The sequence below is a fragment of the Pristiophorus japonicus genome, chromosome 9 (genome assembly GCF_044704955.1).
Source record: "Pristiophorus japonicus isolate sPriJap1 chromosome 9, sPriJap1.hap1, whole genome shotgun sequence".
In the NCBI taxonomy this organism is placed as follows: Eukaryota; Metazoa; Chordata; class Chondrichthyes; family Pristiophoridae; genus Pristiophorus; species Pristiophorus japonicus.
Window position 1 is genome coordinate 101,614,165 of NC_091985.1, and position 13,717 is coordinate 101,627,881.

Genomic DNA, 13,717 nt, shown 5'->3' on the forward strand with positions numbered 1-13,717 from the left:
AAAATTACTGAATTAGAAAATGAAAAGGTAAGGATCAGAAAACTTTCAAATATCTTCCTTGCAGGGACAGCAGCATTTGCTGTCTAGATACTACCAATTGCACATTTGCTGTTTTAGGAATTCAAATGCTGTTCCTTAATATTTATGAGAAGTTTTCACTTTCATTTTCTATGAGGACCACATTCAACTTGAACTGGAAGACACTAAAGTTGAGCTGGAAAAATTAAAGGAAACTCAAAATGAGAATTTGATAGAGCTGAGAAAAGAAAAGGTAATGCAGTAAACAGACTGTAAACATTGACATACATTTATAGTATATTGTACCTTTCACCTGTATTGTTCTGATGTTTTTTTTCTATAAATTACCCTGTACGCACACGAGTCATTCACTTGTGTATGCTGGTAATGGTAATCACTGAAGCATCACATGATATTTTAACTTTACGGTGTGTCTCTAAGTGAAACTACACCGTACAAAATGTAGGAACCATACATGTGACAATATTTGACTAGGATGAAGTACTTTGAGGAAAGTCAATGTGAAGAGAGGTATATTAAATAAAGGCAATACAGTTAAACTTCTGAGCCAGATATAAATAAAAAAACAAGGGCATATACAGGTGATAAATGTACAAGAATCAAAAGGGCTCAAAATTCTGTGGTCCCTGCTCAACCACTATGGATGCAGTGGAGAGGACTCCTGGCCACCTGTTTTGTGCTCCGCAGGCCGTTGCACATGAACCAATGAACGTTATAGAGTAGAGTTTGCTTGATGGCTCCTGTATACGGATGACATGCAAATTCGTTAAACGTTTAAGTCCTTCAATCTGCACCGGACTGAACGAGATGATGGGTGATGAAAAGAAAAGTTATTGTCAGGAAAGGCGCCAAGAAAACATTCAAGAAAACACCACCAAAGAGCGGCAACAAGTGCAAAAAGTCGAGGAAGGAGAGTTACTCCATCGATATCTACAAAGTGATGAAGCAGGTTCACCCCGACACTGGCATCTCCTCCAAGGCCATGGGCATCATGAACTTGTTTGTGAACGATATTTTTGAGCGCATCGCGGGTGAGACTTCCCGCCTGGCCATTACAAGCGCCGCACCATCAGCTCCCAGGAGTTCCAGACCGCTGTGCGCCTGCTGCTGCCCGGGGAGCTGGCCAAGCACGCCGTGTTGGAAGAGACAAAGGCGGTGACCAAGTACAACAGCTCCAAATAAAACTATGTCGTCCTGAAAGAAAAAAAAAAGAGGACATTGATGCCATCTCAGGGATGGGGTAATTTTAATAATCTAGATGGGTAAACTGCTCCTGTAGAAATGTTGCAGAGATGTTTTCCGCAAGGGTGAGTGGCACTTTGCTTCTCTGACTGGGACAGGCAGAGGCCCTCTACAGACTGAAGAGGTAATGTAAAAATTTGTAACGATTCCCTAATGAGAGACCATAACCTGCGTTGCGGATTTGGAGCTGAGGGTGGATTCACTCTGGAGCATCCACGACGCTGAGAATGACGTGAATAGCACGTTTAGTGAGTTGGTCTTATCGCAGGTGAAGGGTCCACAGCCAGCTAGGGAATGGAAGACCAGCAGGAAGAGCAGTGCAAGGAAGATAGTGCAGGTGTCCCTTGCGGTCATCCCCCTGCAAAACAGATACACCGCTTTGAGTACTGTTGAGGGGGATGACTCATCAGGGGAGGGCAGCAGCAGCCAAGTTCATGGCACCATGACTGGCTCTGCTGTACAGGAGGGCAGGAAAAAGAGTGGGAGAGCGATAGTGATCAGGGATTCGATTGTAAGGGGAGTAGATAGGCATTTCTGCGGCCGCAACCGAGACTACAGGATGGTATGTTGCCTCCCTGGTGCAAGGGTCAAGGATGTCTCGGAGCGGGTGCAGGACATTCTGAAAAGGGAGGGTGAACAGCCAGTTGTCATGGTGCACATTGGTACCAACGATATAGGTAAAAAAAGGATGACGTCCCACGAGATGAATTTAAGGAGCTAGGAGCTAAATTAAAACGTAGGACCTCAAAAGTAGTAATCTCAGGATTGCTACCAGTGCCACGTGCTAGTCAGAGTAGGAATCGCAGGATAGCTCAGATGAATACATGGCTTGAGCAGTGGTGCAGCAGGGAGGGATTCAAATTCCTCGGGCATTGGAACCGGTTCTGGGGGAGGTGGGACCAGTACAAACCGGACGGTCTGCACCAAGGCAGGACTGGAACCAATGTCCTAGGGGGAGTGTTTGCCAGTGCTGTTGGGGAGGAGTTAAACTAATATGGCAGGGGATGGGAACCAATGCAGGGAGACAGAGGGAAACAAAAAGGAGACAAAAGCAAAAGACAGAAAGGAGATGAGTAAAAGTGGAGGGCAGAGAAATCCAAGGCAAAAAACAAAAATGGCCACTGAATATAAAGGGGCTGCAGGAGGGGTCAAAACTAAAAATCATGGTTTAAAAACTAGTATTAAAACACTCTACCTAAACGCACGCAGCATTCGAAATAAAGTAAATGAGTTGACGGCACAAATCATTACAAATGCGTATGATTTGGTGGCCATTACAGAAATGTGGTTGCAGGGTGGCCAAGACTGGGAATTAAATATACAGGGTTATCTGACGATTTGGAAAGATAGGAAAGAAGGGAAAGGAGGTGGGTTAGCTCTGTTAATAAAGGATGATATAAGGGCAGTTGTGAGAGACGATATTGGCTCTAATGAACAAAATGTTGAATCATTGTGGGTGGAGATTAGAGATAGTAAGGGGAAAAAGTCACTGGTGGGCGTAGTTTATAGGCCCCCAAATAATAACTTCACGGTGGGGCGGGCAATAATCAAGGGAATAATGGAGGCATGTGAAAAAGGAACGGCAGTAATCATGGGGGATTTTAACCGACATATCGATTGGTCAAATCAAATCGCACGGGGTAGCCTGGAGGAGGAATTCATAGAATGCATATGGGCTTGTTTCTTAGAACAGTATGTTACAGAACCTACAAGGGAGCAAGCTATCTTAGATCTGGTCCTGTGTAATGAAACAGGAATAATAAACGATCTCCTAGTAAAAGATCCTCTCGGAATGAGTGATCACAGTATGGTTGAATTTGTAATACAGATTGAGGGTGAGGAAGTAGTGTCTCAAACGAGCATACTATGCTTAAACAAAGGGGACTACAGTGGGATGAGGGCAGAGTTGGCTAAAGTAGACTGGTAACACAGACTAAACGGTGGCACAATTGAGGAATAGTGGAGGACTTTTAAGGAGCTCTTTCATAGTGCTCAACAAAAATATATTCCAGTGAAAAAGAAGGGCGGTAAGAGAAGGGATAACCAGCCGTGGATATCCAAGGAAATACAGTAGGGTATCAAATTAAAAACCAATGCGTATAAGGTGGCCAAGGTTAGTGGGAAAATAGAAGATTGGGAAAATTTTAAACGACAGCAAAGAATGACTAAGAAAGCAATGAAGAAAGGAAAGATAGATTACGAAGGTAAACTTGCACAAAACATAAAAACGGATAGTAAAAGCTTTTACAGATATATAAAACGGAAAAGAGTGACTAAAGTAAATGTGGGTCCCTTAGAAGATGAGAAGAGGGATTTAATAATGGGAAATGTGGAAATGGCTGAGACCTTAAACAATTATTTTGCTTCGGTCTTCACAGTGGAAGACACAGAAACCATGCCAGAAATTGCTGGTCACAGGAATGTGGGAAGGGAGGACCTTGAGATAATCACTATCTCTAGGGGGGGTAGTGCTGGACAGGCTAATGGGACTCAAGGTAGACAAGTCCCCTGGTCCTGATGAAATGCATCCCAGGGTATTAAAAGAGATGGCAGAAGTTATAGCAGGTGCATTCGTTATAATCTACCAATATTCTCTGGACTCTGGGGAGGTACCAGTGGATTGGAAAGCAGCTAATGTAACGCCTCTGTTTAAAAAAGGGGGCAGACAAAAGGCAGGTAACTATAGGCCGGTTAGTTTAACATCTGTAGTGGGGAAAATGCTTGAAACTATCATTAAGGAAGAAATAGCGGGACATCTAGATAGGGATAGTGCAATCAAGCAGATGCAGCATGGATTCATGAAGGGGAAATCATGTTCAACTAATTTACTGGAATTCTTTAAGGATACAACGAGCATGGTGGATAGAGGTGTACCGATGGATGTGGTGTATTTAGATTTTCAAAAGGCATTCGATAAGGTGCCACACAAAAGGTTACTGCAGAAGATAAAGGTACGCGGAGTCAGTGGAAATGTATTAGCATGGATAGAGAATTGGCTGGCTAACAGAAAGCAGAGAGTCGGGATAAATGGGTCCTTTTCGGGTTGGAAATCGTTGGTTAGTGGTGTGCCACAGGGATCGGTGCTGGGACCACAACTGTTTACAATATACATAGATGACCTGGAAGAGGGAACAGAGTGTAGTGTAACAAAATTTGCAGATGACACAAAGATTAGTGGGAAAGCGGGTTGTGTGGAGGACACAGAGAGGCTGCAAAGAGATTTAGATAGGTTAAGCGAATGGGCTAAGGTTTGGCAGATGGAATACAATGTCGGAAAGTGTGAGGTCATCCACCTTGGGAAAAAAAACAGCAAAAGGGAATATTATTTGAATGGGGAGAAATTACAAAATGCTGCGGTGCAGAGGGACCTGGGGGTCCTTGTGCATGAATCCCAAAAAGTTAGTTTGCAGGTACAGCAGGTAATCAGGAAGGCGAATGGAATGTTGGCCTTCATTGCAAGAGGGATGGAGTACAAAAGCAGGGAGGTCCTTCTGCAACTGTATAGGGTATTGGTGAGGCCGCACCTGGAGTACTGCGTGCAGTTTTGGTCACCTTACTTAAGGAAGGATATACTAGCTTTGGAGGGGGTACAGAGACGATTCACTAGGCTGATTCCGGAGATGAGGGGGTTACCTTATGATGATAGATTGAGTAGACTGGGTCTTTACTCGTTGGAGTTCAGAAGGATGAGGGGTGATCCTATAGAAACATTTAAAATCATGAAAGGGATAGACAAGATGGAGGCAGAGAGGTTGTTTCCACTGGTCGGGGAGACTAGAACTAGGGGGCACAGCCTCAAAATACGGGGGGAGCCAATTTAAAACCGAGTTGAGAAGGAATTTCTTCTCCCAGAGGGTTGTGAATCTGTGGAATTCTCTGCCCAAGGAAGCAGTTGAGGCTAGCTCATTGAATGTATTCAAGTCACAGATAGATTCCAATTGGAATTTGAGCTGTATAGTAAACGGGGTGGAAACACAGCTCTTCCATGTTTTGCCTCAAATTGCAGCACCCCCCATAAGAGATTAAAACAGTAGATGTTCTTCTGTGATGTTACTGAAATTGAAAAAGAAAAATAACTTGCAATGGTGCCTTATTTCATTAAATGAATTGCTTCTTGAAGTCCAGTCACTGTAGCTATGTATTTAACACAGCGACCAAATGATACGAATGGTGAGAGAGGAATGTTGGCCAGAACATCTTTTGCATTCACCTGTACAGACAGGTAGGGCATCAGTTTAATGACTCATCCAAAAGGTGGCATCTTTGGCAATGCAACATTCTCAACACAACTGCATTAAATTGTCAATCTAGATTATATCTCCAAGTGCTGGTGAAAGCCTTGAAGTCATAGGGCCCGAAGTTCATGGCCATACTGCCCACGTACCACCTGCTTACTGCTCAAACATGCGATTTTGGTGAAAAAATGTCTACATTCCACCGACATACCGCTCGGCGGAATATTCATCATTGACATACCAGCGAGCGGAATGCATACCGTCCACCGTGCAGGACTGCCCGCACACTGCCCAAAAAGTCCAATTTTCATGGCATACCGCCGACATACCACTGGGGCTGCTTACCGTCCTGGAAAAGGTGGTTTTACGCGGTGTTAAGTGGGCGGGAATGTACGGTGTGCTCGGAACCACCATTTTAAAATCGAGAACATTCAGCTAAAGCAGCACCTCTGTATTTCTGAGGTGAACAGTGACTTTATGGTGCAATTTACAGTGGGAAAGATATTTTTATTGGTACTGAGTAATTTATTAAGATCAAAGGCATTTTAGTTTTTTTTTCATTGAAAAATATTCTGGAGAGTTAAAAAGAATGAGGCCTGTACTATCTCAGCCTGTATTGGTGACTACTTATCCAATGCAGGATCCATATGGGAGGTTTATTGAGCAGAGTTATCAGGGTAATGGAGAATGTCACAGACTGATGAGGAGGAGGAGGCCATACCCGCAAAGGATTTTCAGTGAGAAGCATTCATATTTGGACCTGACCGATCGACAGTGCGTTCGAAGGCTGCTCTTCCAAAAAGAGGTGATCAATGAGATTTACCAGCTCATTAAGGCAGACCTGCAGCCCAGTACCACCAACATTACTGCACTCTCTGTCGAGATGAAGGTGACCGGTACTTTTATGCATGTGGCTCTTTTCAGACATCAGCTGGGGACATGTGCTGTATTTCTCAGTATGCAACTCATCGGTGCATTTGACAGGTAACCGAAGCACTGTATGCACGCTGGATGGAACTTGTAAACTTCCCAATGACCAGGGAGACACAGAGTGAGAGGGCTTTGGGATTTGCACGCATTGCTGGCTTCCCCAGGGTGCAGGGTGCTGTTGACTGTACCCATATTGCCCTGTGAGCACCATTACAAGAGGCGGAGGTGTACCGGAACTGTAAGGGATTTCACTCTCTCAACATGCAGCTCGTATGCGACCATACACAGCGCATAATGGCAGTGAATGCCAACTTTTCAGGGAGCATCCATGATGCACACATCTTGTGGGAGAGCACTGTGTCTGACCTGTTGAAGTCTGAGCCACAAGGTAAATGCTGGATGCTGGGGGACAAAGGGCACGACCTCGCCAACTGGCTCTTGACCCCTCTGCGGAACCCTCAGTCAGAAGTCGAGCAACGATGTAAGAGCCATATAGCCACACGTAATATTATCGAAAAGACAATTGGAGTGCTGAAGCAGCACTTTCGATGCTTGGACCACTCAGGAGGCAAGCTGCAATACCACCTTGCGCAAAGTTGCCCAGTTCATTGCGGTGTGCTGCATATTGCATAATTTAGCAATGATGCGGGGACAGGAATTGCCACAGGGGACTGCAGGACCACCTGAGGAGGGAGTGTAGGAGATGGAAGAGGAAGAAGAGGAAAATGAGGGGGAGGAGTATGAGGAGGAACTTCCAGATGAACCCATAGCATCAGCCCCCACCCCAAACACAGTCATGTATCTCACACTACCATACATAACTGTATCTTATCATGCTACACATGACTGTAACTAAATATGACCTGTAACCACAAGCATACTCTACCACCAGGGGTGAACTTGCAGGAGACACTACATACCTGTTCCACACAGGTATATAAAGGCAGGTCTCAGGCAAGTGTGGCACTCGAGAGCTGTGAAATAAAGGTGCAGGTCCTGAGTGACCTTGACTTCAGCATGTGCCTCGTGTAGGTCTGTACTGCAGGGTCAGGACTTTACAGTGGCGACGAGTTACGGGATCACAGAATCCACAGAATGGCTACCAACGGCTCAGATGAGAAATACAACGCTGGAGATAATTGGGAGGACTTTATAGAAAGGCTCCAGCAAAGCTTTGTAACCAAAGACTGGTTGGGCGACGATAAGGCAGACAAGAGAAGAGCCCATCTCTTGACCAGCTGTGGCTCGAAAACATATGCTTTAATGAAAGACCTGCTGGCACCCGAGAAACCAGCAAGCAAGTCGTTTGAGGAGTTGAGCACACTGGTGAGAGACCACCTGAAGCCAGCAAGCAGCCTACACATGGCCAGACACAGGTTCTACAACTACAGACGCTGTGTGGGGCAGAGCATACCCGAATTTGTGACAGAACTTCGGAGGCTGGCTAGTTTATGTGAGTTCTCCAATGAACTAAAGAGAGAAGTACTGAGAGACTTTTTTATTGAAGGAATAGGCCACGCAGGCATATTCTGAAAGCTCATAGAGACCAAGAACTTGACCCTAGAGGCAGCAGCACTGGTCGCACAGACATTCTTTGCAGGAGAAGAAGAAACGAGGTCGATCTATACTGCGGGTACGACAACTAATGAAACATCGGAACAAGGGGTTCACAGCGTGAAACAAGCCGCTACCCCCACACACAGAAGCCATCAAGGGCCACATGAATGGCCATTCACACCTCATCAACCCACAATGCGAGCAATCAAAATACAGACTGAGAGAAGCTCAAGAGAGATCAGCCAGACACAGCTCATCCTTCGGAAACAATGGAAGCGGTCTGTGCTGGAGATGTGGGGGAAGGCACTCATCAAGGGGGTGTCTATTTCAGCATGCTGTTTGCAGAAACTGCAACTATACAGGACATCTGGCTTGCATGTGCAGAAAAACAGCAGCTCGGCTGGAATACGAATCGGAAGGGTCGGAAAGCGGACCAGAAGACGGTAGGGACAGTGCCCGGGAAACCAAGGTACAGCGGGTCAACACGATCAATGTCCACTGTTCTTACAACAAGACGCCTCCAACAATGATGAGGGTCCTACTCAACGGGATACCCATCAACATGGAACTGGACACGGGAGCGAGTCAATCTCTCATGAGCGTCCAACAATTTGAACAGCTGTAGCTGCACAAAAGCAACAGACCAAAACTCACAAGGGTTGACACCAAACTAAGGACCTATATCAAAGAAATCGTCCCAGTCCTTGGCAGCGCCATGCTCTCAGTCACACACAAAGGGACGGTGAACCGACTTCCCCTGTGGATTGTCCCCGGAGATCTCCCAGCACTGCTGGGGAGAAGCTGGCTGGCAAAACTAAATTGGAATTGGGATGATGTTCACGCCATGTCTTCAGAGGAACGGACCTCCTGCTCAACAGTTCTAAGTCGATTTGAACATCTCTTTCAGCCAGGTGTGGGCACCTTCAAAGGGGCTAAAGTTAAAATCTACATCACACAGGATGCAAGACCGGTCCATCACAAGGCTAGAGCTGTGTCTTATGTGATGAGAGAAAAGATTGAACACGAACTGGACCGGCTTCTGCAGGAAGGCATCATCTCACCCGTGGAATTTAGCGACTGGGCAAGTCCCATCGTCCCCGTCATGAAGCCTGATGGATCCGCAAGTCTACCATAAACAGAGTCTCCCTACAGGACCAATACCTGCTGCCCAGAGTGGAGGACCTATTTGCCACATTGGCTGGAGGAAAACTTTTCTCGAAACTAGATCTCACATCTGCATACATGACGCAAGAACTGATCGAAGAGTCTAAGCTACTCACCATCATCAACACACAGAGACCTTTTTATGTACAATCGATGCCCATTTGGCATCAGGTCGGCAGCTGCTATATTCCAGCGCAACAGGGAGAGTCTGCTCAAGTCCATCCCGGGGACGGTTGTGTTTCAAGATGACATATTCATCACGGGCAGGGACACCAACTCCCATCTCCGCAATTTGAAGGAAGCACTAAGTCGACTGGATCGGGTAGGCCTAAGAGTTAAGAAATCCAAGTGTCTGTTTCTCGTGCCAGAGGTTGAATTTTTGGGCAGAAGGATTGCCGCTGATGGAATCCGCCCAACAGAATCCAAAACAAAAGCAAATCGTCTGGCACCCAGGAATGTCTCGGAATTGCGCGCCTTTCTCGGGCTATTCAATTACTTTGGGAACTTTATGCAGAACTTGAGCACGCTGCTGGAGCCTCTCCACGTGCTACTCAGAAAGGGGTGCCATTGGTTTTGGGGGGACGCCCAAGAACGAGCCTTCAATAAGGCACGCAACCTTCCATGTTCCAACAGTGTTTTAGCCTTCTTTGACCCAGGTAAAAAGTTAGTTCTTACATGTGATGCGTCAGCGTACGGGGTCGGGTGCGTCTTACAGCATGTCAATGATGCGGGTAAATTACAACCCATTGCTTATGCCTCCAGGTCATTTTCGTGGGCGGAGCGCGGGTATGGTATGGTTGAGAAGGAGGCGCTCGCGTGCACGTACGGTGTCAAAAAGATGCACCAATACCTTTTCGGGGCCAAGTTTGCGTTAGAAACCGACCACAAACCCCTCACGTCCCTGCTATCCGAGAGCAAGGCAATAAAAGCCAATGCCTCGGCACGCATTCAACGGTGGGCACTCATGCTGGTGTCTTAAGACTACACGATAAGGCACAGACCAGGCACAGACAACTGTGCCGACGCGCTTAGCAGGCTAGCCCTGGTGACCACGGAAGGGTCTGACGAACAGGACTGTGAGATGGTCATGGCAATCAATGCCTTTGAATCCACAGGTTTGCCCATGACAGCTCGCCAAATCAGAGCCTGGACGACCAGCGACCCCACGTTATCCTTAGTCAAAAGATGTGTTCTAACCGGTGACTGGGCAGAGGCTCGCGATGCCTGCCCCGAGGAGATCAAACCTTTCCATAGGCGCATGCCTGAACTATCACTACAGGCAGACTGCCTGATGTGGGGCAGCCGAGTAGTCATGCCCTTGCGAGGCAGAGAGGCATTTGTCCGGGAGCTCCACCGCGAGCACCCGGGGATCGTTCTCATGAAGGCCATAGCCAGATCCCACGTCTGGTGGCTTGGCATTGACGCGGACTTGGAGCTCTGCGTCCGGCGGTGCACCATTTGTGCCCAACTCAGTAATGCCCCCAGGGAGGCCCCCCTGAGCCCGTGGCCCTGGCCCACAAACCGTGGTCGCGGGTGCATGTAGACTATGCGGGCCCATTCATGGGCAAAATGTTCCTCGTAGTCGTCGATGCATTTTCAAAGTGGTTCGAGTGCACCATTTTAAACTCGAGCACCACCTCCACACCTGTGGAGAGCCTTAGAACCATGTTTGCAACGCACGGAATGCAATGATAATGGTCCGTGCTTCACCAGCGCAGAATTTCAAGATTTTATAGTTGACCACAGCATAAATCACGTTAAGACAGCACCATTCAAGCCGGCCTCCAATGGCCAGGCGGAGTGAGCAGTGCAAATCGTTAAACAAGGCATGCTTAAAATCCAAGATCCCACGCTGCAGAGCCGCCTGTCGCGACTGCTGCTGGCATACTGATCTCGTCCACATTCGTTGACTGGGGTTCCCCCCGCGCAACTATTGATGAAACGGACCTTAAAAACTAGGCTCTCGTTAATCCTCCCAGACATACATGAAATTGTTGAGGCAAAGCGCCGGAAGCTAACTGAGTATCATGACCGAAATTCGAGGGGGAGGTGGAATGAGATAGGGGACAAAGTGTTTGTGCTAAACTATGGCAGGGGTCCCAAATGGCTTGCAGGGACAGTAACAGGCAAGGAAGGAAACAGGCTACTGGTTGTACAAATGGACAATGGCCAAACCTGCCGGAGGCATGTAGACCAAGTCAAAAGTAGATTCACCAACAACACTGCTGAACCAGAGGCAGACTACAATGTGGAACTCACACCACACCTGGTGGACAGACAGAGGGAACAACCTGAGGAACGGGCAGTCTCAACAGACAGCCCAGGCGAGATACCAACAATCATACTGAACGAAACAGACAGCCCAGGTGAGATACCAACAATCACACCGAAAGAAAAACAGGCACCAAGGCAAACAACTGAACCACAACTAAGACGCTCCACGCGAGAGCATAGACCACCTGAGAGACTGAATCTATAAAGACAATAAGACCTTGGGAGAGGGTGATGTCATGTATCTCACACTACCATACATAACTACATCCCCGATCTTGTCCCATATCCTGTTGTACTCCTTTGAGGGGGGCTTTCCACGACCACCCTTCGTTAGCTCAGAGTACCCCTCTATGATGTTCTCGAGAAGGGCAGGTAACACTGTCCACCGAGAAATGGGCGGACCTTATGCAACGACCAATTTCGGGCCCATAGCCTTGTAACAAAGCCAAGAGTATACCCAACTAAGCCAAGCTGTTACTCAAAGAAAGCTTGCATCAAAAGAAACAAAACATGTGTTATCCTGTCCGAAATTAGATCATGTAATTCCTCTCAATTGCACCAAAGCAGAAGAGAAAAGGGGGCAAAAATTGATTCCTTGTTACACCCGTTTTCTGAATGGAAAATGGGAGCAAAAAGGACCAATTTCAGGACACAACATCCTGCATCTAACCTGCGCTTGAATTATGTGCGTCACAAAATTAGTAAAGGGGCTTTCCAGGCATCCTAGCTGGGCGACTTAAACAGGCGATACGTCCCTTGCATATGTTAATGCAGGGCCTAACGCCTGTTTAAAGACCCCTCTGCAAAATTAATCAGCACTGATTATAGCATGCACAGGGTTTTCCAACAATTGCTGCAGCCCAACTAGCAGCCACCAATAAAAAGTTACGTTTTTATTTTTATTTTACTTTCAAGTGGAGTAGCAATATTCTTGCTCGCTCCACCACACACCTGAGGGCTGCTGTCGGACCGCGATCACTACCCTCCCATTCCCCCACCGTCCTATGATCTACCTGAGGCCTGCTGTCGGACCGCGATCACTACCCTCCCATTCCCCCACCGTCCTATGATCTACCTGAGGCCTGCTGTCGGACCGCGATCACTACCCTCCCATTCCCCCACCGTCCTATGATCTACCTGAGGCCTGCTGTCAGACCGCGATCACTACCCTCCCATTCCCCCACCGTCCTATGATCTACCTGAGGCCTGCTGTCGGACCGCGATCACTACCCTCCCATTCCCCCACCATCCTATGATCTACCTGAGGGCTGCTGTCGGATCGCGATCACTACCCTCCCATTCCCCCACCGTCCTATGATCTACCTGAGGCCTGCTGTCGGACCGCGATCACTACCCTCCCATTCCCCCACCGTCCTATGATCTACCTGAGGCCTGCTGTCAGACCGCGATCACTACCCTCCCATTCCCCCACCGTCCTATGATCTACCTGAGGCCTGCTGTCGGACCGCGATCACTACCCTCCCATTCCCCCACCGTCCTATGATCTACCTGAGGGCTACTGTCGGACCGCGATCACTACCCTCCCATTCCCCCACCGTCCTATGATCTACCTGAGGGCTACTGTCGGACCGCGATCACTACCCTCCCATTCCCCCACCGTCCTATGATCTACCTGAGGGCTACTGTCGGACCGCGATCACTACCCTCCCATTCCCCCACCGTCCTATGATCTACCTGAGGGCTGCTGTCGGACCGCGATCACTACCCTCCCATTCCCCCACCGTCCTATGATCTACCTGAGGGCTGCTGTCGGACCGCGATCACTACCCTCCCATTCCCCCACCGTCCTATGATCTACCTGAGGCCTGCTGTCAGACCGCGATCACTACCCTCCCATTCCCCCACCGTCCTATGATCTACCTGAGGGCTGCTGTCGGACCGTGATCACTACCCTCCCATTCCCCCACCGTCCTATGATCTACCTGAGGCCTGCTGTCGGACCGCGATCACTACCCTCCCATTCCCCCACCGTCCTATGATCTACCTGAGGCCTGCTGTCGGACCGCGATCACTACCCTCCCATTCCCCCACCGTCCTATGATCTACCTGAGGGCTGCTGTCGGACCGCGATCACTACCCTCCCATTCCCCCACCATCCTATGATCTACCTGAGGGCTGCTGTCGACAAGGCAGCCGCCCCAAATTATAGAATCATAGAAATTTACAGCACAGGAGGCCATTCGACCCATTGTGTCTGTGCCGACAAAAAAGAGCTATACAGCCTAATTCCACTTTCCAGCTCTTGGTCCGTAGCC

At 48.1% G+C, this 13,717-nt stretch overlaps 1 protein-coding gene across 1 annotated transcript in view; it reads left to right on the plus strand.

The window, feature by feature from the left end:
• The first annotated feature begins 856 nt into the window (after nucleotides 1–856).
• LOC139273902 (histone H2B type 1) overlaps nucleotides 857–13,717 on the plus strand; it is a 34,965-nt gene continuing 22,104 nt past the window's right edge. Inside the window, exon 1 of the mRNA XM_070890977.1 lies at nucleotides 857–1,070. Within this exon, the coding sequence (XP_070747078.1) occupies nucleotides 857–1,070 (214 nt within the window). The remainder of the gene's footprint in view (nucleotides 1,071–13,717) is intronic.